General features: G+C 46.1%; 1 protein-coding gene across 1 annotated transcript; it reads right to left on the bottom strand.

Annotated features, from left to right (window-relative positions):
* Window positions 1-364: 364 nt before the first annotated feature.
* Window positions 365-16267, bottom strand: LOC144495501 (uncharacterized). The gene is given in 6 exon segments (XM_078215516.1): window positions 365-420; window positions 423-556; window positions 5088-5145; window positions 14112-14223; window positions 14225-14283; window positions 16114-16267. Coding segments are annotated over 6 exon segments (573 nt in total).
* Window positions 16268-25794: the final 9527 nt, after the last annotated feature.

The raw sequence follows: 25794 nt of genomic DNA, 5'->3' as shown, positions 1-25794 counted from the left end.
TCTCCCCTCATTCCCCCTTCACCCTCCACTCTCATCTTCCCTCATACACAACCCACCCCCACTCCCAACCCCACAAAAAAATCCTTCCAGCACTTTGTCTTCCATAGAATAAAATATAGAAGAGAATAGAATAGAATCCCTACAGTACAGAAGGAGGCCATACGGCCCATCGAGCCTGCACCAACAACAATCCCACCCGGGTCCTATCCCTGTAACCCTTCATATTTACTCTGTGAGTCCCCCTGACACTAAGCGTCAATTTAGCATGGCCAATCCACCTAATCCGCACTTTTTGGAGTGTGAGAGGAAACTGGACGTGGGGAGAACGTGCAGACTCCACATGGACAGTTCTTATTTTCTGAAGCTAAGAGCATTTTCCTCGTCTTCCAGCTCCGGAGATGAACCTGTCTGCACGAGGCCGGATTCCTTTGAAATTGCGTCCTTCGCATTGTCAAATTCAGCTAGCATGCCTTCAGTCAAGGAAGTAGCATCAAACATACCATAATATGCGGAGGCTCTGTCAGCACGCACCCAATGTGTGGCACAGTGATTAGCACTGCTGCCTCACAGCGCCAGGGACCCGGGTTCAACTCCTGGCTTGGGTCACTGTCTGTGCGGAGTCTGCACATTCTCCCCGTGTCTGTGTGGGTTTCCTCCAGGTGCTGCGGTTTCCTCCCACAGTCTGAAAGACGTGCTGGTTAGGGTGCATTGGCCCTGCTAAATTCTCCCTCAGTGTACCCGAACAGGCGCCGGAGTGTGGTGACTAGGGGATTTTCACAGTAGCTTCATTGCAGTGTTAATGTAAGCCTACTTGTGACACTAATAAATAAACTAAAGCTAAACTAAGCTGGGGAAAAGTAGATATCTGCCCTGCCAGCTCGATGGAGCTGTAAGGAAACGTGAATGAAAATAAGTACATGTTGGAAGAATTCAGTCAGACCATAGTGCCATCTAGTTGTTGATCAAATGAATTGTTGAACTACAGACGTTAAATCATAGAATCATAGAACCCCTACAGTGCATAAGCAGGCCATTCAGCCCATCGGGTTTACACTGACGGAATAAATTACCCAGACCTTATCCCTGTCACCCTACGTGTTTACCCTGCTAATCCCCCTAACGTACACATCTCTGGACACTAAGAGACAATTCAGCATGATCAATCCATCTAATCTGCACATCTTTGGAGTGTAGGAGGAAACCCACGCCGACACGGGGGGAACGTGCAAACTCCACACAGTCAGACAAGGCCAGAATTGAACCCGGGTCCCTGGTGCTGTGAGGCAGCAGTGCTAACCATTGTGCCACTCCTACGTGTGATTAAAATGTACATTGTGGGAGACTTAAATCCTGTACATTAGTTTCCCCCTGGACACTTAGAATCAGCTTGGCAGGACAATGGAAAAACCAATGGCACAATGTAAGTAGTCATCAGTAATCCCTTCATCGATCCCTTCCACTTATATAACAGGAAAAGATACCACTCACCCTGTGGTCAGCTCATTCTGGACTGTGGGCTTCCACATTGTGCACACTTAACCTTGCTTTCCTGCCAGATGCCACCACCATAATGCTTTCACTTTCAGGCCGCCTCTCATTCCATTTCATTTCACCACACCTTGGCTCGGAAAAGCAACATTTTTTTTATTCATTCATGGGACATGGGCGTCACTGACTGGCCAGCATTTATTGCCCATCCCTAGTTGCCCTAGAGAAGGTGGTGGTGAGCTGCCTTCTTGAACGATTGATACAACTATGTGTCTCACTCGGCCATTTCAGAGGGCAGTTGAGAGTCAACCACATTGCTGTGGCTCTGGAGTCACATGTAGGCCAGGCCAGGTAAGGACAGCAGATTTCCTTCCCTAAAGGACATTAGTGAACCTTGATGGGTTTTCCGAATATCGACAATGATTTCATGGTCATCATTAGATTCTTGATTCCAGATTTTTATTGAATTCACATTTCACCACCTGCCGTGGCAGGATTCGAACCCGGGTCCCCAGAACAGTAGCTGAGTTTCTGGATTAATAGTCTGGTGATAATACCACTAGGCCATCGCCTCCTCATATCTGGGTGAATTCTAGAAGATCAAGGCTAGCCTCCAAATAATGGGCTGTTGACACCTGCACACTGTCCACAGACACCAGCTCAGCACGGCTAATATGATGTTGAGTGAATGACCAGAGAATTTACATTGAGTAGACCACTGGAGGATTCATTGCAGATGCCTGCAGTCCTGGGATGTTCTGTAACATGGTCCAGCTAAAGTCTCAAGGATCATGGTGGGGTGATATATGTTCCTCACTCAATGAAACCTTAGAGACTGAAGTGACAGACACCTGGGGCTTTGGGTGAAGCAACAGCAATTGTACCATGAGGAGGACGTAAAGGAGAATCCAGTGCAGCCAATGAGAAACATTAGGACCAACCTGATACGAAACATCCCCTCTGCCTTACAATTCTGCCCACTCATTCATAATTCTGCCATTGCTATCTTCTCACTAGAAACAGGTATTGATGCACAGGAACTGAGTCATGACACTCATTCGGAGAGCCGAAGCAGACAGGATGGGTCAAATGGCCTCCTTCTGAGCTGTAACAATTCTGTGATTGAATTTACCTTGTCTTCCAGTTCCTGAGAGGACACATGTGACTCCCAATCGAAAGCATTTCCAATGCTCACCAAGGAAAATGGGCCAAAGTATCTCTTGCTCCATCACTGTAACTTTGATGGGACTGAAGGATACTTACACAGGTTCTGTCATACCTTTACCTCCACGCCAACGTTATAGTTAAGAAATTCTACCAGTGCCTCTACTTTCTCAGGAGGTTAAGGAAATTCGGCATGTCCATTACGACTCTCACCAATTTTTACAGATGCACCATAGAAAGCATTCTTTCTGGATGTATCACAGCTTGGTATGGCTCCTGCTCTGCCCAAGACCACAAGAAACTACAAAGAGTTGTGAACTTAGCCCAGTCCATCACGCAAACCAGCCTCCCATCCATTGACTCCGTCTACACTTCCTGCTGCCTCTGAAAAGCAGCCAACATAGTCAAGGACCCTATGCATCCTGGACATACTCTCTTCCACCCTCTTCTGTCGGAAAAAAGATACAAAAGTCTGAGGTCATGTACCAACCAACTCAAGAATATCTTCTCCCCTGCTGCTGTCAGACTTTTGAATGGACCTACCTCATATTAAGTTGATCTTTCTCTACACCCTAGCTATGACTGTAACACTACATTCTGCACCTTCTGTTTTCCTTCTCCCCTGTGTACTCTATGAACGGAATGCTTTATCTGTATAGTGCACAAGAAACAATACTTTACACTGTATCCCAATACATGTGACAATAATAAATCAATCAAAAACCAAAGTTACAGTGGGGTGGAGGCCACACCATACTTACACCGGTTCTGGTACACTCCTAACCAAAGTTAGGTGGCAGAACCACAGAAGCTACATGAAATTCACCTCCCCAACGATAATTAGGATTTGGTAAATTCAGTTTATTTTGTATTGTTAAGCCAGAATTTCTTCATGTTGACAGGAACAAATCGTGCTATATTGCAAATTAAATTGCTCATATTACAGTCAAAAGTAAAGTTTATTTATTAGTCACAAGTAGGGCTGTAATGAGGTTACTGTGAAATTCCCCTAGTCGCCACACTCCGGCGCCTGTTCGGGTCAATGCACGTAACCAGCACATTACACGGGAAGAATGTGCAAACTCCACACAGACAGTGACCCAAGCCAGGAATCAAACTCAGGTCCCTGGCGCTGTGAAGCAGCAGTGCTAACCACTGTGCTACCGTGCTGCCCCTATAAATCCGATTATAAATAAAACAGCCTTGCACGTGCATTACATTTTCCAAAACAGTATCCCGAGCTCAGTTTATTTATGTGGTGGAACATTTGGCTCACAAGTCAGGAGCTCCTGACAATTTCCCTTTAAGTTATGTGTTTTTTTCTCTAGATCAGGTTTGACTGCTTCGGTATGTTCTCCGCAAGAGATTACCAATCTCTTCAACAGTTAATCCATCACCAGAAACTCAGTTGACCTCGCTGGGGAAAAGTCGGAGCAGGTTTGGAGGACATCTGTGCTTCTTCAGGATGTTTAGGCATTCTTCTGGATTCAATGAGGCTCCCAGGGTGGCAACAGTCAAAAGGACCACTCTTACAGATTTACATGGTTTTTTAGACGGATTCAGGCACCACATTCCATGAAGGCTGGAATTCCATTTTTCTGATCTTCTGAAGATACATCTGGCCAGATAAAACTGGAAATATTGAAAACAGCTTCCCATATCCACCAGTCAGTATCTAAAGTAATGTTAAAGATATATAGCATGAGGATACTAGCTTAAAGTTTATTTGTCATTCATAGAAACCCGACAGTGCAGAAGGAGGCCATTCAGCCCATTGGGTCAACACCGACCACAATCCCAACCCAGGCCCTGTTCCCGCAACCCCTTATTTACCGCTCTAATCCCCTTGACATTATGGTCAATTTAGCACAGCCAATCAACCTAACCTGCACATCTTTGGACTGTGGGAGGAAACCCAGTAAGAAGTCTCACAACACCAGGTTAAAGTCCAACAGGTTTATTTGGTAGCAAATACCATAAGCTTTCGGAGCGCTGCTCCTTCGAAGGAGCAGCGCTCTGAAAGCTTATGGTATTTGCTACCAAATAAACCTGTTGGACTTTAACCTGGTGTTGTGAGACCTCTTACTGTGTTCACCCCAGTCCAACGCCGGCATCTCCACATCATGGCTACCATCGACAGAGGAAACCCACGCAGACACGGGGAGAATGTGCAAACTCCACACAGACAGTCACCCGAGGCCAGAATTGAACCCAGATCCTTGGCACTGTGAGGCAGCAGTGCTAACCACTGTGCCACTGTGCCGTCCTATTGTCATGGTCTGAAGTAGGCTTACATTAACACTACAATGAAGTTTCTCTGATAATTCCCGAGTCATTGTGCCACTGTGCCAAAGCTTAATTAAGCTTTGCCCTCCACCTGCGTGCCTTAACAATATAATTAACATAATTTTAACAAGGCCGACTGAAAAATTTACCTGGAGGCAGGATGGATTTGGGAAACCAGCACATTGCCAGCAGGGCTATTTTTAGATCCTAAACCAAAAGAGAAAAAGCTGGAAAATCTCAGCAGGTCTGGCAGCATCTGTAAGGAGAGAAAGGAGCTGACGTTTCGAGTCCAGATGACCCTTTGTCAAAGCTATTTTTAGATCCTACACTCTTCGAATCCTGGGCCTCGAAGAAGTCAAAAATTCAGCCTAAAATTCTATAAATCTTCAAATCTTTGGACAGAGTAAACTGCCTGTGCACCATGTTCATGTCTATCACAGTACAACATGGGCAAGGGCTTGGGACCAATCACCTTCATCGACCAAAGAAGGGAGTGAAACTAAAAATAAAATTCATCGATGTTAGCTTAGCTTGCAGATTGGCATCCATAACATAGAATCCCGACAGTACAGAAGGAGGCCATTCGGCCCATCATGTCTGCACCAACCACAATCCCACCCAGGCCCTAACCCCATAACCCCATGCGTTTACCCTCGCTAGGTCCCCCTGACACTAAGGGGCAATTTATCATGGCCAACCCACCTCACCCGCACATCTTTGGACTGGAAACCGGAGCACCTGGAGGAAACCCATGCAGACACAGAGAGAACGCGCAAACTCCACACAGACAGTGACCCAAGCTGGGAATCGAACCCGGGTCCCTGGCGCTGTGAGGCAGCAGTGCGAACTGCTGTGCCACCGTGCCACCATGTCATCACCTCTGGGCCAGGCCGCACAATTTACACCAACAAACCCAAATCCAATTTTTTTTAATACAATGGAGAACACTTTTTAGTGGAAACATGAATTGTTATGGGATTGCTATGAGGATTAACCACGAAGGACTGCAGTTCTCACGAGTCTTTCGGCATCTTAGCCTTGGGGCCATGAGAAAACATTTGGTTACACAAAAAAGCCAACGTTCCTTATTGGTGACGCTGCAATACTTTCCAGACATTTCAAACAGCAATGCAAACATGTGACAGCATAGATAGGAATGCCACATTTGTCTTTGCAAACAGGCAGACAAAAAAAAACACGTTAAACATTCACCATGAATTCCTCCCCCTGCCATTTTAATGGTGGCGACTACCCATTATGTTAAGCTGGTTCCCCCCTCCCGTTACAATATGACATGGATGAAAATCCTGCACGACTTATCCAGTCTTCACAATATCCGCACAGAGTTAATTTCAGGCCCATTCATTTTTAGTTCAGGGGCTAAGGCTCTTTTTATCATCGTCAACTATTGTGAAGCATAAACATTCTTTCCAAGCTGAGTCAAGTTTTGGCAGTGCAAGAAGTTCCCGGAGTGAAAGTCATAGCAAAGTGCATGTGTGTTCTCCCCACAAGCAGTCTCACTGGTGCAGCAAGAGGTCAGTGTTTCAAACCTTACGTGACTTTGACCATCAACTATGGTGGGAATGGGGAGGACTGGCACGTTAGCAGAACTGTGGAAGAGGAGCAAGATTTCCACAGACACGTTTGGCATCCAACCCTTACATTCTGATATGTCAGAATGCACAATTTAGATTCTGTCTTCTCCTAAGTAGCTGACCTTAAAGAATTTTACACTACTGTGTTAATGACTCTTCACTTGCACTTGTCTTTGTCAGAGTTAGGAATTGCTGAATTACAATTTAGAATCACAGAATCCCTATAGTGCAGAAATAGGCCATTCGGCCCATCGAGTCTGCACCAACAACAATCCCACCCAGGCCCTATCTCTGTAACCCCACACATTTACCTTGCTAATCCCCCTGACTCTAAGGGGCAATTTAGCATGGCCAATCCACCTAACTTGCACATATTTGGACTGTTGGAGGAAACCGGAGCACCCGGAGGAAACCCACGCAGACATGGGGAGAACGTGCAAACTCCACACAGATAGTCACCCGAGGCTGGAATTGAACCCGGGTCCCTAAAGCATTTTGGCTAATCCCATAGTATAAGGCAAAATGCTTTACGTTTGTGCCAACATGGAGGGTTTCTTTATTCATTTGTGGGATATGAGTGTTGCGGGCTGGCCAGCATTTATTGCCCATCCCTAGTTGCCTGGGTGCAGTTGGGAGTCAACAACATTTCTGTGCTCTGGAGTCACATGTAGGCCAGACCAGATTAGGACAACAGATTTCCTTCCCTAAAGAACATTAGTGAACCAGATGAGTTTTTTTGACAATCGTCAATGGTTTCATGGTCATCAGTAGATTATTGATTCCAAATATTTTTTTAAAATTCAAGTTCCACCATCTGTTGTGGTGGGATTTGAACCTGGATCCGCAGAACATTAGCTGAATTACTAGATGAATAGTCTAGTGATAATACCACTAGGTCATCACCTCACCCTGAATGATTATCCCAACTCACAAGCTCAGTTAAGTGCTTCACACCCTGGTATGTTACAGAGTTAGATACAGATACAGAATCCCTACAGTGCAGAAGGAGGCCATTTGGCCCATCGAGTCTGCACCGACAATAATCCTACCTAGGTCCTATCCCCATGACCCCACATATCTACCCCGCTAATCGTACTAACCTACGCATCCCAGGACACCAAGGGGCAATTTAGCATGGCCAATCAACCTAACCAGCACATCTTTAGACTGTGGGAGGAAGCCGGGGCACCCGGAGGAAACCCACGCAGACACGGGAAGAACGTGCAAACTCCATACAGACCCAAGCCAGGAATCAAACCTGGGTCCCTGGCGCTGTGAGGCAGCAGTGCCACCGTGCCACCCGTGTTGTGAAACTAATCGCAAATGTCAGTCTATAGATCTGCCCATTTAAGCCCCAGTGTGCCCAATATATTCCTCTGTTAGTTCCACTGCTTCATTTTAAGAGTGTGTGTAGAGGCTCTTCTGACTGAATAATTACCGGCTGGTAGAGTAAATAACTAGTGTTAAAGTCAGCATATTCTATTGACTGGCACTTCAAATGACCTTGGTTTATACGGTGCTGTGAGCAGTGGAGATGTTAACTGTGTAACAGCAGTGCCTAGAGAAGTGTAAATTGTGTTGTTCCTATCCCAGCTGGTAACTCTCTCCAGAGTTGGGGACAGGCACAGCAGCGCGTGATTACAGTGCTGAGGAGTGTGATGAAGTTTAACCCAGTGGAAAAGCAGAATTCTTTTAACCACGCTCCCACGTTTTCAAATCAGGATCAGAGAAAAATACAAGGAAATACACAGAATGGTGGCACGCTGGCACTGTGCTGCTTTACAGCACCAGGAATCCAGGTTCGACTCCAGACTGGATTAATAGTCTAGCGATAATATCACTCCCCCCCGAATGATATTCCCGACTCACAACTTCTGTTCAGTACTTCAGTCTGCCCGTGTGGAGTTTGCACGTTCTCCTCATGTCTGCGTGGGTTTCCTCCGGGTGCTCCGGTTTCCTCCAACACTCCAAAAGATGTGCAGGTTAAGTTGACTGGCCATACCAAATTACCCCATAGTGTCAGGGGGACTAGCAGGGTAAATACTTGGGGTTACAGGGACAGGGCCTGGATGGAATTGTTGTCGGTGCAGGGCTCGATGGGCCAAATGGTCTCCTTCTGCACTGTGCGCTCCTATGAAAACTGCTACATCGGGGCCCAGCAAACAGAAGTAAAGCGTCTCCCAACTAAAAACTACATCAGTCATTGACGGCCTCTTATAAAGATAATGAGCCTATTCTAGGTGTGGAAAAGTCCTCTGTTTCATATCTCGATTTCAAAGTGAAGTCTCCTTGCGTTCAATGAAGGCCAGTGAAGCTCTTACACCATCATGCATCGCTCAAGTATTTCCACACAAATGGGGAGGTGTGACAGCTTCATCTCAGTGTTGTTTTTAAATAGTGTTAAATGATGCTCAAATGATTTTGTAACACCATTAAGGAATGCCTTGTACGGCACAGACGTCCTGTTGTAATTAATGTTGAGGCTTTATGGCTTAATTGCTTGGGGCCTTCCGTGGTTTAAACTGGCTGAGTCTTTGTGTTCGGCTTTACCCAGCTTTCATGCCAAAAGCTGAACTTGCCAATGTACAACTTAAATAGTTTTCTGGGGAAACTCCAATATTGAGGGCAATTTTTAGGCAAATCACGGATATTTTTGTACACATTGAAACTGGAAATTCCTTATTCATATCAGGGATACGAGGATGTTTAGTGAGTGTTTTACCCTCTTTTTCTTTCACAATTCTCTTTTGGCGAAGAGAGTTTTACCAAGAATAGGGTCAGGCACTGATTAAATTTTTCCTCCCCTAAAGGCCAAATAATAATTGCTCAATTATTGGGCAGCACGGTGGCACAGTGGTTAGCACTGCTGCCTCACAGCGCCAGGGACCCGGGTTCAATTCCGGCCTCGGGTCCCTGTCTGTGCGGAGTTTGTACGTTGTCTGCGTGGGTTTCCTCCGGGGTGCTCCGGTTTCCTCCCACAGTCCAAAGATGTGCGGGTTAGGTTGAGTGGCCATGATAAATTGCCCCAGTGCCGGAGGGAATAGCAGGGTAAATACGAGGGGTGAAGGGGATAGGGCCTGGGTGGGATTGTGGTTGGTGCAGACTTGATGGGCCGAATGGCTTCCTTCTGCACTGTAGGGATTGAATGACTGTTTTATCTATGAAATCAACATCAGCAGTTGCCATTCTACGTTTCTGAATATGGTTTCTACAGCCAGCTTCCCTTCCTTTTGAAGGTTGCTGCTGAATCTCTATCCACCATCCTGGAGGACAGTGCGACTTTACTGTGATGCCCTTGCAGTTGAATAACCGACTTGCCCACATTAAAGCTGCAGACTTGTGTATGTGCCACTTGGATGAGGGACTGAAGTTTGGGCAATGGTTTCCTTGCCAGGAGCCAGTAACGGAGGAGGGGGGAAAGAATTGTTGAGGGCAAACAAAGCCATTAATAAAAAATAAATAATGCTAGGTTTTCTCAAACCATTAAAAGGAATTTTCATTGTTCCAAACAATGAAGTTGCTGCCAAAAGCAAATTAAATAATTTACAGCAGTTCCCGACAGCATCAAATTTGAAATGATGATCTTACACCAACTGAGTGCCAAAAAATGGCAATTAAAATTCCGTTTAAGCTTTGCCAAATCCATCTAATTACAAATCTAATTGCGATGTGAAATGCCCAACTCATTTCTCGGGTGTAGGTCCTATGCAGGAATCTTTATCAAGTATGGAATATGCGCAAGTCAATCACTTAAACATTGCTGGATAATTACAGTTCCCAGAATAAGCTGTGACAATCATGCAAAGCATTCACAAACAACGAAGGCACGAAACATAAAAACCGACAGTGCTACATTTCATCAGATTTACACAGATTAAATTATAAGTTGCATTCAATGGCAAATTCTGGGCTAATCATGCTGTTCTGAAGGAAAGGCCAATGAGGAATATTGATGTATGTGCCAGCGTTATTTGATTTGATTTTGATTTGATTTGATTTATTACTGTTATGTGTATTAACATAGTGAAAAGTATTGTTTCTTGCATGCGATACAGACAAAGCATGTCATTCATAGAGAAGGAAACGAGAGAGTGCAGAATACACTACATTCTGCACTCTCTCCTTTCCTTCTCTATGAATGGTATGCTTTGTCTGTATAGCACGCAAGAAACAATACTTTTCACCGTATGTTAATACATGTGACAATAATAAATCAAATTAAATCAGTCATAGCTGGGGTGTAGAGAAAGATCAACTTAATGTGAGGTAGGTCCATTCAAAAGGTTAGGTTGATTGGCCAGGTTAAAAATTGCCCCTTAGTGTTCTGGGATGCGTAGGTTAGAGGGATTAGTGGGTAAAATATGTGGGGTGGGATTGTGGTCGGTGCAGACTCGATGGGCCGAATGGCCTCCTTCTGCACTGTAGGGTTTCTATGATTTCTATGATTTCTATGAAAAGTCTGACAGCAGCAGGGAAGAAGCTGTTCCTGAGTCAGTCGGTATGTGACCTCAGATTTTTGTATCTTTTTCCCGACGGAAGAAGGTGGAAGAGGGAATGTCCGGGGTGCGTGGGGTCTTTAATTATGCTGGCTGCTTTGCCGAGGCGGTGGGAAGTGGAGACAGAGTCAATGGATGGGAGGCTGGTTTGCGTGATGGACTGGGCTACATTCATGACCTTTTGTAGTTCCTTGCGGTCTTGGGCAGAGCAGGAGCCATACCAAGCTGTGATACAACCAGAAAGGATGCTTTCTATGGTGCATCTGTAAAAAGTTGGTGAGAGTCGTAGCAGACATGCCAAATTTCCTTAGGCTTCTGAGAAAGTAGAGGCGTTGGTGGGTTTCTTAACTATGGTGTCGGCATGGGGGGACCAGGACAGGTTGTTGGTGATCTGGACACCTAGAAACTTGAAGCTCTTGACCCTTTCTACTTAGAGGGGATTGCCATCAGTGGGGAATGAGAGACAAATGTACTTCAGCAAAATTCCTTGCCAAAGGACAGTAGTGAACCAACTGAGTTATTACATCACTCTGACATGGCTACATTTATCGGGCCTGATTTTACCATTTTCATTCTAAGTGCTGAATCTGGGCGCAATTCAGATCCGACTTGGAAATCTGCTTTCAGACGCCCCCATACGCACTTAGCCTGAAAAAAAAATCACGGGTCTGAATTGCGCTGTAGGTGGGGCTTAGCGCGCCCGAAACGATCAGAGCTCTGAACTGCACATGCGCAGTTAGAAAAAAATTTGAAAAAGCGCGCCCGTGTCAGATTGCTCCCGGGCCACAGAAAGCAGATAAAGCGGCCTGGAAGCGAAAAGAGGGTGCGATGGCCCCCACAGACATCACTGTCCCCCTTATCCACCCACCCCCCGCTACCCAGACCGATCGTGAACCCCTGTCCCCTTCCACCCCACCGATCATCCACAGAGTGGCAGCGGACCCCCCCTGCGCACCACCCCCCCCCCCCCCGCCACCAGAGATATATCATACCCGCCTCCCTCCTCCCCACATCCCCCCAGAGAATGTTCTGGCCTCCCTCCTCACTCCCCCCCCCACCAGAGAATGATCTGACCCACCTCCTCCCCCCCACCCCTACCACCGATCTGAGTCAGAGAGCCGTTGGAAGCTCTGAACTCGCCTCTTCAGCAGCTGAGCCCCCGATTCAGACTTTTATTCAGCAGATTCGTTTCGGTGCGATTCCGGATCGGCGAACGCGGTGGTAAAGGGGGAAATGCTGATAAAGTTGATTGGGCAGTTCATTAATTCAATTTAAATGCATGCAAATGCATTTAAATCGCCGTTGTGCCCGTTTCGGGTGCGAATCGGATCACGGCCATTCCCGGGTCTCGGTAAAGTTGCCATCTGCACGGAGGCGGGTGCGGATCGCGTTAATGGCCTCACGTCCAACTTTACCACGTTTTCGCGCCAAAAACGGGCGCGACGCAATGGTAAAATTGGGCCCATTGTGACCGCTTGGTTTCAATAATGAAATGACTTCAAATCCCCAAACAGTCTCGGGATGAGATTCGAACACAGGGTGGCGGGATCTTCCAGCCACGCTCGCCCCAAGACCGGAAATTTCCACCCGAGGTCGACGGATCTTTGCACGGTCTGCCGAATTTTCTGTCCTGCCCACTACTATTCCCTTGGTGGGCAGGATGGGAAGTTTTCCGGCAGTTCATTGTCCCGCCGCCGGAACTTGGGAGCTCAGCCAAATCTCCGTTCACTGCAGTGGGACTGGAGAATCCTGCTGGCCGGAATGGCCGGAGAATTCCAGCCATATTGTAGGCTGCAAAGAGACATAGATAGGATGCAAAGCTGGGCTGAAAAATGGCAAATGGAGTTTAACCCTGATAAATGTGAGGTGATTCATTTTGGTCGGACAAATTTAAATGTGGATTACAGGGTCAAAGGTAGGGTTCTGAAGACTGTGGAGGAACAGAGAGATCTTGGGGTCCATATCCACAGATCTCTAAAGGTTGCCACTCAAGTGGATAGAGCTGTGAAGAAGGCATATAGTGTGTTAGCTTTTATTAACAGGGGGTTGGAGTTTAAGAGCCGTGGGGTTATGCTGCAACTGTACAGGACCTTGGTGAGACCGCATTTGGAATATTGCGTGCAGTTCTGGTCACCTCACTATAAGAAGGATGTGGAAGCGCTGGAGAGAGTGCAGAGGAGATTTACCAGGATGCTGCCTGGTTTGGAGTGTCGGTCTTATGAGGAAAGGTTGAGGGAGCTGGGGCTGTTCTCTCTGGAGCGGAGGAGATTGAGGGGAGACTTAATAGAGGTTTATAAAATGATGAAGGGGATAGATCGAGTGAACGTTCAAAGACTTTTTCCTCGGGTGGATGGAGCTATTACAAGGGGGCATAACTATAGGGTTCATGGTGGGAGATATAGGAAGGATATCAGAGGTAGGTTCTTCACGCAGAGAGTGGTTGGGGTGTGGAATGGACTGCCTGCAGTGATAGTGGAGTCAGACACTTTAGGAACATTTAAGCGGTTATTGGATAGGCACATGGAGCACACCAGGATGGTAGGGAGTGGGATAGCTTGATCTTGGTTTCAGATGAAGGTCGGCACAACATCGTGGGCCGAAGGGCCTGTTCTGTGCTGTACTGTTCTATGTTCTATGTTCTATATTCTGTTGGATTGTTAGTCCAGTGACATAATGAACAACACTACAGTACAAAAACAGAAAAATGCTGTAAAATCTCAGCAGGTCTGACAGCATCTGTGGAGAGAGAGAGAATAGAGCCAACGTTTCCAGTCCAGACCACCCTTCGTCAGAGCAGGTATATGAGCTCTGACGAAGGGTCATCTGAACTCAAAACATTGGCTCTATTCTCCCTCCACAGATGCTGTCAGACCTGCTGAGATTTTCCAGCATTTTTCTGTTTTTGTTTCAGATTCCAGCATCCGCAGTATTTTGCTTATAACACTACAGTATATCTTTGTTTCAATCCATTGGCTCTGTGGCAGTGATGGGCTGTTGTATTTAGTATCAGGAACTGAACCCCAGGGTCCAGGATTATCTGTGAGCAAAGCTGTGGGCAATCCCCTCGGTTTGATAAACAAACCTGTTCCATATAGTACAGCTGCTGTCAATGCTTTGTCCCTCTCAGATGTAGTGAATGCTTCCGATAGTTGTAGAGCTGTGTTCCTGTTTACAACATTCCTTACTTCTGGCCTTGTTGAGGCCACTGGCCATAATTGATCCATTCTTCTCAGTCAGTATGTAGCTGTTCCCAACTATAAAGCAGAATAATCTGATATACGCATTATACTTAGTTAATTTTCACTTTTACATTTTCACAAGGGTCATAGAGGTTTACAGCATGGAAACAGGCCCTTCGGCCCAACTTGTCCATGCCGCCCAGTTTTTACCACTAAGCTAATCCCAATTGCCCGCATTTGGCCCATATCCCTCTATACCCATCTTACCCATGTAACTGTCTCAATGCTTTTTAGAAGACAAAATTGTACCCACCTCTACTACTACCTCTGGCAGTTCACTGCAGACACTCACCACCCTCTGCATGAAAGAATTGCCCATCTGGACCCTTTTAGTATCTCTCCCCTCTCACCTGAAACCTATACCCTCTAGTTTTGGACTCCCCTACCTTTGGGAAAAGATATTGACTATCTAGCTTATCTATGTCCCTCATTATTTTATAGACCTCTAAGCCTCCTACACTCCAGGGAAATAAGTCCCAGTCTATCCAGCCTCTCCTTATAACTCAAACCATCAAATCCTGGGAGCATCCTAGAGAACAGGGTGCAACCCACACTATTTTTTAAAAATCATTTGAAATTACATCGTATGACATTTCCAGAAGAGGTAATGGATGAAATGTTTGCTGTTGACTCTTTTGCTGTAAACATTTATTCAGAAGTCACAACCGGCTCTGAAAGGGGCCAGGCAGAATTCTAGCTCTGGCCTTCTGGCGTTCAATAAGGTTTATCACACATCGCCTCCTTTTCCACCTCTCGTCCCCACCTGTTCTCACCCACCTGGTGGGTGAGTGGAATCGGCTGCCGTCAGTGGTGGTGGAGGCAAACTCGATGGGGTCTTTTCAGAGACTTCTGGATGAGTACATGGGACTTAATAGGATTGAGGGTTATAGGTAAGCCTATATATAAGCCTAGGTAGGTAGGGACATGACCGGCGCAACTTGTGGGCTGAAGGGCCTGTTTGTGCTGTATTTTTTTCTATGTTCTAAAACTGCCTCCACTTCTCTCTGCCCCAGTACATCATCGTTGAACGGATGAGAAAGCAACGCATACACCTACAGCGCATGCTATTTAAGAAGGCAACACACCTCCACCTTCTTAAAGGCAATTAGGGATGGGCAATAAATGCTGGCCTAGCCCAGATCCCATGAACCAATTTTGGAAAGTGAAGCTGTGCTCCCAGTGAGGTTGATGTGAAAGATCCCATGGTCCCTCTGGAAGTGAGTGTGATCTCCGCCCCCCACCCCCCCCCCCCCCCAGCCTCCCCGAAACCCTGGCCAATGTCTGACTATCCAACCAACTCCTGAAAACAGATGATGTGGTCAACACGATGGCACAGTGGTGCCCCCCATTGCCAGGGACCGGAGTTCAATTCCGGCCTTCGATGACTTTTTATGTGGAGTTTGCATGTTCTCCCCGTGTCTGCGTGGGTTTCCTCCGGATGCTCCGGTTTCCAAAGGAGTGCGGTTTAGGTGGATTGACCATGCTGAATTGCCCCTTAATGTCCCAAGAGATATATAGGTTGGGGGATGAGCAGGGTAAAATATGTGTGGTTACGGGAATAGGGCCGAGCTAAGAGTCGATGCAGACTTGATGGGCCGAAGGACCTCCTTCTGCACTGTAGGGATTTTATGATTCATTCAACGCAGTGTGGGATCTTGCTGGGCACAATTCAGCTGCCACATTTCCCACATAACAAACAGCTGCATATATTCCAATATACCTAACTGACTGTAAAGGAGATCCAGAGGTCAGGAAAGGTGCAAAGTCATACCAAAGGGTGCTGAGTGATGTTCTGCAGTGGATCTGTCCATCCAGCTGTGCTCCTCCAAGGGGAGCAAGACTCACCTGCCTCCCTCTGTCCAGCTGTTGTGACATTCCCCTTGGCTGGTACAGGTGATGCTCGGTTGCAACACTGAGCTGCTCTCTGGAGTTTACAGCGAACATTGTTCATAGCTCCAGAAGTGGACATGGGGCAGCAGGAACTCTTCCGGGCCGCCATGGCAAGCACAGAGTGCAGGGAGAGCACCACCACCCGCTTGCTGTAGTAAATCCCTCTGCAAACTGTAAACCCAGCTTCCCAGCTCCAAAATGCAGTTCCAGAAAAAGTCCTCATATAGCCCCTCACGAGAGTGGCAGCAGGAAGCAATGAGAAACACAAGAGTTATCTTTCCAGGTGTTGCTAAGATACACTAAACTCTGATTGAAGTGATTGCTTCTAAATGTGCTCCTCCATGCTTTCTCTCATCTGCATCTTCCAGGCATTTTATTGTGTTCAATTACAGATGAGTCGACTCTCTGGACTCTCCCAATTTTCTGGCTTGGATCTGATTCCCCCGACTTGTTCAGCTTGGCCTGCGTCAGGGCTGTTGTGCATCTTTGAAAGTGAGCTAACTGCTAAACTCAGCGAATATCTTTTGGGGGTGGCATGGGTAGCACAGTGATTAGCACTGCTGCCTCACAGCGTCAGGGACCCGGGTTCGATTCCGGCCTCGGGTCACTGTCTGTGCAGAGTCTGCACGTTCTCCTCGCGTCTGCGTGGGTTTCCTCCGGGTGCTCTGGTTCCTCCCACAGTCCAAAGATGTGCAGGTTAGGCTGGTTGGCCATGATAAATTGCCCCATATTATAAGGGGGACTCGTAGGGTAAATATGTGGGGTTACGGGGACAGGGGCTGGGTGGATTGTTGACGTTGCAGGCTCGATGGGCTGAATGGCCTCCTTCTTCACTGTAGGTTTCTATGATTTCTATGAGTAACACACTGATTAGCCCGTGAAAACTGTCAGTGAGACCTCAACATCATTCAGACTTGTGCTAAGTCACAGGTAGCATTGTAACAATGGAAAATATGACTGTCAAAAAACTCACAGCAACCTCCCGCAATCAGCAATGAGATAACTAGGCAAAGGTTATGGGATGAAATTTGTCCCGGAGACTTGGATAGTTATACCATTCGTTGACCAGTGTCGTGGAACTTGGGAGAGTATGAGGGACTTTGAGTGAACCTCACATCCAAACAAACTGTACCTCTGATAGTGCAGAACTCCCTCCTTACTGCAGTGAAGTATCAAGTACATAAATTATATGTTCAGGAATACAAGGCCCAGATAGGACATCTTCGTCATCCTCTGTCCTGGATTTCCCTACCTCTTTGTCAACCACCTTCCTTTCTAACTCACTTTACTGGTGACTGAGTGGACCCCCGGCTATGGAATGTAACCATACCATAGAAACCCTACAGTGCAGAAAGAGGCCATTTGGCCCATCGAGTCTGCAGCGACAGCAATCCCACCCAGGCCCTATCCCCGTATCCCTACATATTTACCTGCTAATCCCTCTAACCCTCATATTTACCCACTAATCCCTCTAATCTACGCATCCCGGGACACTAAGGGGCAATTTAGCTTGGCCAATCAAACTAACCCGCACATCTTTGGACTGTGGGAGGAAACCGGAGCACCCGAAGGAAACCCACGCAGACACGGGGAGAATGTGCAAACTCCACACAAGCAGTGACCCGAGCCGGGAATCGCACCCTCCAGGTCCCTGGAGCTGTGAAGCAGCAGCGCTAACCACTATGCTACCGTGCCACCCCAAACCGTGCCGGTTTCCTGCTGCTACCCATCGTTCTGTTACTTCCACCAAGCGGGAGCTTGGTATGGCTCCTGCTCTGCCCAAAACTGCAAGGAACTACAAAAAGTCATGAATGTAGCCCAATCCATCACACAAACCAGCCTCCCATCCATTGACTCTGTCTACACTTCCCGCTGCCTTGGCAAAGCAGCCAGCATAATTAAGGACCCCACGCACCCCGGACATTCTCTCTTCCACCTTCTCCCGTTGGGAAAAAGATACAAAAGTCTGAGGACACATACCAACCGACTCAAGAACAGCTTCTTCCCTGCTGCCCTCAGACTTTTGAAAGGACCTACCTCACATTAAGTTGATCTTTTTCTACACCCTAGCTATGAAATCATAGAAACCCTACAGTGCAGAAGGAGGCCATTCGGCCCATCGAGTCTGCACCGACCACAATCCCACCCAGGCCCTACCTCCACATATTTACCCACTAATCCCTCTAACCTACACATCTCAGGACTCGAAGGGACAATTTTTAACCTGGCCAATCAACCTAACCCGCACATCTTTGGGCTGTGGGAGGAAACCGGAGCACCCGGAGGAAACCCACGCAGACACGAGGAGAATGTGCAAACTCCACACAGACAGTGACCCGAGCTGGGAATCGAACCCAGGACCCTGGAGCTGTGAAGCAGCAGTGCTAACCACTGTGCTACCGTGCCGCCCACTGTAACACTACATTCTGTACTCTCTCGTTTCCTTCTCTATGAATGGTATGCTTTGTCTATATAGCGTGTAAGAAACAATACTTTTCACTGTATATTAATACATGTGACAATAATAAATCAAATCAACTCAAAATCAAATCAAAGTTAGTGAGGGGCGATTTTAATGAAACCCAGGAGTTAAAGTTGCCCAGCCTCACATTGGGGATGGCAGATGGATAGACTAAACAGTTCAATTCTTTCACAAGGCCCCAGGTTACAACCTGCCACCAAATCCTCGCAAATCCTCCCCCCCTCCCCGCCGCACCCTAACCATCACGTCCAGATTCAACAATTTCTGCACAATACTTTGCTGACTCCAATGAGGGACGTTAGCCCCAGCAGACCTCTGCCTTGTGCTCCATGTTCATCTCCATGAGAAAAGGCAACACAGCTAACCTGAAGTGGGTTTGGGATCATTTACCTTTAAATCTGCAGAGCACCAAGTGCTGAGATACTAAAACCCACCAGCTGGTGGCAGAGCGGAACCATCAGATTAAATTTACTCAGTGCCGCCACCTGTGGAAACTTCATGATATTACAGCCCAAAAGGCTCACGAACACGTGAAATATTTTAAGTGTGGATGGATCTTATATCAATTTATAGTCCTCGTGGGCAATATGTTCATAGAATCCCTACCGTGCAGAAGGAAGGTATTTGGCCCATCGAGTCTCGCTGACCACAATCCCCCACCCAGACCCTATCCCCGTAACCCCACGTATTTACCCTGCTAATCCTCCTGACATTAAGGGTTAATTTAGCCTGGCCAATCCACCTAACCTGCACATCTTTGGACTGTGGGAGGAAACCGGAGCACCCGGAGGAAACCCACGCGGACATGGGGAGAACATGCAAACTCCACACAGACAGTTCCCCAAGCCGAGAATTGAACCCAGTTCCCTGGCGCTGTGAGGCAGCAGTGCTAACCACTGTGCCACCGTGCCATCCTATGTTAGTGACTTGAAAATGGTGGCTGGATAGCTAATAGCTGGCCCACTCATCTTCCCTAATTTGGAAGAAAGTGATCACGTCGTATTAATATTATTTATATTTTTTATTCATTCGTGGGACATGGGCGTCGCTGGCTGGCCAGCATTTATTGCCCATCCCTAGTTGCCCTTGTTCAGAGGGCAGTTGAGAATCAACCACATTGCTGTGGCTCTGGAGTCACATGTAGGCCAGATGAGGTAAGGACGGCAGATTTCCTTCTCTAAAGGACATTAGTGAAACAGATGAGTTTTTCCGTCAATTGACAATGGTTTCAGTAGATTCTTAATTCCAGATTTTTTTATTGAATTCAAATTCTACCAGCTGCCGTGGTGGGATTTGAACGCGGGTCCCCAGAACATCAGCTGAGTTTCTGGATTAATAGTCTAGCGATAATGCCACCAGGCCATCGCCTCCCCATTAATATTACTCCAACACAATGTCAACACACGAAACTTTCCATCAATGCAGGAGTTGGCGTAGTGCGTGCCTGATTTGGGTACATAAAATCCAGCCCTATCCAATCCCATGGATGTAGGGAGGTTGAGGGAGGGAGTTTTTGATTGTCTTCGCTTAACTCGGACCACATCGCCAAGTCCATGATGTCTGAGTCGAGGCCAGGCCACCAAGTGTAGCTCCTACACCTTTCATATTCCAGGGTGACTATTGTATAGTTATGCAGGAACTATTTACAGAAGCAACAAGAACACTGTTATCAAAATTTATTATATTTTTAAAAAACCATAGTGGGGTAAACATACATGCACAGCACGCGGTGTGTCTAAAATGTTTGTATTGAAGTATTCCAAAATCAGTAGCAAACCAAGATAACAGACTGAAACCTGTAATAATTAGCTATTGGTTCATGCACTGATTGTTTTCTTCCTGAGAACCAGTTCCTCCGTTTTGGCAGCACGTGAGAGAGATTTGAGATGATGGGGCAGGATTCAGCTCCCAGCTGACCCTTTGAACCCTTGAAGACCTTCAAAAGTTTGGTCCTTTGTTAAAAGGATTTCGGCCACTATTGTAGGAATTGTAACAGCTCGATATATCGCACACTCCGGGCGTTCCCGGTGCTCCCCGCTTTCCCGAGATGCCGGGCGCTCCGTTTCTCCCTGGTTCCCCATCCACTCCTGGCAATCCTTGACCAGCGGGACCTGGCAATCCTGGTAGACCTGGAATGATAAACTAATGTTAAGGAAATTCGGCAGGCCCACCGTGGCTCTCACCAATCTTTACAGATGCACCATAGAAAGCATCCTTTCCGGATGTATTACAGCTTGATATGGTTCCGGCTTTGCCCAAGACTGCAAGAAACTACAAAGGGTCGTGAACAAAGCCCAGGCCATCACGCAAACCAGCCTCCCATCCATTGACCCTGTCTACACTTCCCACTGCCTCGGAAAAGCAGCCAGCATAATTAAGGACCTCACGTACCCTGGACATTCTCTCTTCCGCCTTTTTCCGCTGGGAAAAAGATACAAAAGTCTGAGGCCATGTACCAACTGACTCAAGAACAGTTTCTTCCCTGCTGCCATCAGACTTTTGAATGGACTTACCTTATATTAAGTTGATCTTTCTCTACACCCTAGCCATGACTGTAACACTACATTCTGCACTCACACCTTTCCTTCTCCCCTCCGTACTCTAGGAATGATATGTTTTGTACAGCACGCAAGAAACAATACTTTTCACTGTATCCCAATACATGTGACAACAATAAATCAAATCAAAAAGTTGTCATTCACACTCTGTGCCTTCACATACATAAATGCACTGCAACCCTGATTTACACTCTACTCCTTTTGCTTTTACTCTGACTATTAACTTACTATTCTCTATTCCAGTGCTACCCACCTCTCCTCCGCTGTAACACTTCTATGATTATTGGATATGCAATGCAAGTCAAACATAAAAAGGCTAACGTTTCTCTTTTTGTTGATTCCACTCCATCTTTGTCCAATGAACAGATGAATTATGAGGTGGGTTACCTAAGGAACTCGCTGTCCTGCTAATGTTTCACAGTGTGTCATAACGACACTGAGTAATCATGTCATGTTCCAATTGGTGGATGAAATAATTGATTATGCTTATGGTCGATTGGTCAGTCTGTTGTTCCACACATACATATGCCCGAATATGTGCGGGTTAGGTTGATTGGCCATGGTAAATTAATCCTAGTGTCAAGAGGGATTAGCAGGGTAAATGTGTGGGGTCACGGGAATAGGGCCTGGGTGGGATTGTGGTCGGTGCAGACTAGATGAACCGAATGGCCTCCTTCTGCAATGTAGAATTCTATGATATATTTGCTGGTAATACAATCAAAGAATAATTGGATCCCTACAGTGCAGGAGGAGGCCATTCGGCCCATTGAGTCTGCACCAACCCCCCCCTTCCCCCAAGACAAAGCATCCTACCCAGGCCCTATTCCCATAACTTGTATTTATCCCCCCAATCCACAAATCTTGGGACACTAAGGGTCAATTTAGCATGGCCTATCCACCTAAACTGCACATCGTTGGAGTGTGGGGGGGAAACCGGAGCACCCGGAGGAAACCTATGCAGACACAGGGAGAATGTCCAAACTCCACACAGATAGTGACCCAAGGCTGAAATTGAACCCGGGTCCCTGGCGCTGTGAGGCAGTGGACAATGACTAGACGGTGGTGCTAACCTGAGACAGGAGTTAGATAGAGCCAGACAAGGTCAGGCTATTGGTAGCTTTGCCAGGCACAGACATTCCCAATCTTTTGTTGCTGGTAACTTTGCAGCTGATGGTACAATTCATCAACTGGCTCCCTTTCTTTCATCATTTATTTATTTCATGGGATGTGGGTGTTGCTGGCGAGGCCCAGTGCTTGTTGCCCATCCCAAATTACTCTTCATCAGGGAGGCTTACTTGGCCATTTCAGAGGGCAGTTATGAGTCAAGCACATTGCTGAGAGTCGGGGGTCACAAGGAGGCCAGACCAGGTAAGGTCCCCAAAGGATCTGATGGGTTTTAACGATAATCGGCAATGGTTTCAAGGTCATCATTAGACTATTAATTCTAGACTTTTATTGAATTCAAATTTCGCCATCTGCCAGGGTGCCGTTGAGTGAGCAGTAGAACCCTATGGAAATTCTCCCAGATTGACTGTAAATTGGGTATTGAGGCAAAAAGAACAGGTTCCAAAGCAAAATGAAACAAGTTACCCATTCTGGAAAATCTTACCCCTCTTTAATTGACTGAGTCCGGAGGTCAGTTTAGCTCAGTTGGTTGGACGGCTGGTTTGTGACACAGAGCAACACCAACAGTGTGGGTTCAATTCCCGTACCGGCTGAGGTTATTCATGAAGGCCTGACTGTCTCAACGTTGTCCCCTGCCTGAGGTGTGGTGATCCTCAGGTTAAGTCACCACCATTTGATGGTGATCTAGGACTATGGCGACTTTACCTTTTAGATTGGGTCCTTGCTTCGCGTTTAAATTATAAATGCAGCATTGATGCAAAACTAATTCGCTTTAGAGAACTACAGTTATAATGCGAATGAGCCTGGAGTGGACTTGTTCCAAAAACTGGCATTCTCACATTAAAACTGGCTGCTAAAGGTGCCTACATTTCTGACTCTGCCTCTATGTTTGTGCGGAGAGTTGCCTGGATTTTACTGGCTAATTTTCCAAGACTAGGAACTCACTGTGTGGAAGCTCAGACACAAACCAACTTTGGACTCTCACCAATTTTTGTCACACCTTGGTATGGCTCCTGCTCTGACCAAGACCACAAGAAACTACGAAGGCCGAAGGGATGTGATGGTAGCCTAGATTTCTATTGAATATAAATTTCATCATCTGTCATGGTGGGATTTGAACCCGGGTCCCCAGAGCATCACCCAGGGTCTCTGGAATGTGCGTCTCAGGTCCAGTGACAATATCAATATGCCACTACCCTTCCTTAATTGAATTCAAATTTCACCACCTGCCGTGATGGGATTTGAACTTGGGACCCCAGAGCATTACCCTGGATCCATGAAACAAACCAGCCTCCCATCCATTGACTCCGTCTACACTTCCTGCTGCCTCGGAAAAGCAGCCAGCATTATCAAGGACCCCATGCACCCCGGACATTCTCTCTTCCACCTTCTTCTGTCGGGAAAAATATACAAAAGTCTGAGGTCACGTACCACCCGACTCAAGAACAGCTTCTTCCCTGCTGCCATCAGACTTTTGAATGGACTTACCTCGCATTAAGTTGATCTTTCTCTACACCCTAGCTATTGCTGTAACACTACATTCTGCACCCTCTCCTTTCCTACTCCCCTATGTATTCTATGAACGGTATGCTTTGTCTGTATATCGCGTAAGAAACAATACTTTTCACTGTATACTAATACGTGACAATAATAAATCAAATCAAATCAAGAGTTGATGTAATGTGATGTATATCTCACCTGCTTGACCAGGGGGGCCAGGTAACCCTGGATTCTCTTCACCTTTCATACCTTTGGCTCCTTTAGGTCCCTGATCCCCTAAAAACATTGATAAATGTTGAGACTGTTGCATACAAGTTATTGCAGAAGGTTAGCATAAAATAACACTTCAACTTCAGCACACTGTGGCAATCTTCAAAGTTTAGCTTCACTGTACTGCACTTGTTACACTTAATCTACTTGTCTGAATGCACTTCACATATGAGAAAATGGTATCCATTTGGAATGAGTAGAAGCGTAGGATGTTGAGAACAGGTGCAACCCGCCCCCCCCCCCCCCCCCCCCACCGCCTCCATTCGATAGGATCATGGCTGAACTGTGAGCCAACTCCAGATAGCTGCATTTACCCAATTTCCTTCAATACATTTGCTTAACAAAAATCCATCAATCTCAGTGCAACATTAAGAACCGGCCTAGTATCAGCTGTTATCAGAAGAGTGTGTGTCGAATGTCCGTAGAAAGACTTTTCTAATACATGTGACAATAATAAATTAAATCAAATCAATAAACCTTGCTGTTGTTATTTTGAATCTACATGTGCAGATCGCATCCTTTTCTTTTATTGCAAAACCGCCAACCCCTAACATAGTTAGGACATAAAAGCATTATCAGTAAATTGGGGTATATGACTTTCCATCCATCATCTAAGTTATTAATAAATGTGATGAATAGTTGAGACCCCAACACAGATCCTTGTGAGACACCATTAGTCACATCTGCCAATAGGGGTTCCTGGAGAACCACACACTCACCATCGAGCCAACTGAGCTATCTGGCCCCCATCCTAAATTACAAATGTGTAATTTCCCGACAACAAATGTTATGTTAACTGGCCTATAATTCCCAGGTTAGTCTCTCTCAGTTGTTTTACAAAGCAGAGTGCGGAGTTTAATTTTCTAACCTAAAGGAAAAATTCTTGAGTCGTGAGAACTATTGAAGACAATAGTTAGAGCATCTGCAATGGTCTCATCTACTTCCTTTAAAACTCAGGGATGAAAACCATCTGGTCCTGGGAACTTGTCACTTTTTAGTGCCATCATTTTCTTGATTGCTGTTAATCTGCTTATGTTAACTTTCCTTGGGCTGTTCAGCTTGTTATCCTCTACCTCTACAGTTAATACTGACGTAAAGTAATTATTTGACATGCCCCTGATTGCCTTACTTTTGTTTATAATGTCATCATTGTCAGTAACTTCATTGCAGTGACAATATAAGTCTAATTGTGACACTAATAACTTAAACATTTTAAGAGCACAAATCACTCTAAACTACCCTCTTTCCCTTAATACAATTGAAAGGGGTTTTGTGTCGACTTTAAGATTCCTTGTCAATTTCTTGTCATGCTCCCAGTTTGTAACCCTGAATTACCAACCATTTTGTCAACCTTTGCTCTTCTTTGTAGCTCTCTATTCCCCAGTGTCTCTTATCTTTTGTATTAAAGTATGTTTGTTTTTTCCCCCGTATTCAGCTTTGTTGTCCCTTACTTCTGTAGTTTCTATGAAGAAGGGTAAATTGAAATCAGGTTAAAGAAGCCCTTCACTTTAGTTTTACTATTATAAGTAGACTAAGTTAAGGTATTTATAAAGTGCCTTGTATATAGTGAGAATTTACAATGTCCTGGAACAATATATGCAAAGGTATTATAAACTATATAACCACAATTTCACCCAGTATTTTGAAATTAAACTGTATTCTTAATGTGTTTTGTAAACCTTGGCCAATGGGCGATCTAGC

The sequence above is a fragment of the Mustelus asterias genome, chromosome 7 (genome assembly GCF_964213995.1).
Source record: "Mustelus asterias chromosome 7, sMusAst1.hap1.1, whole genome shotgun sequence".
Taxonomy (NCBI): Eukaryota; Metazoa; Chordata; class Chondrichthyes; order Carcharhiniformes; family Triakidae; genus Mustelus; species Mustelus asterias.
Note: the sequence above shows the minus strand (reverse complement) of the source record. Positions and strands in the feature narration are given on the sequence as shown.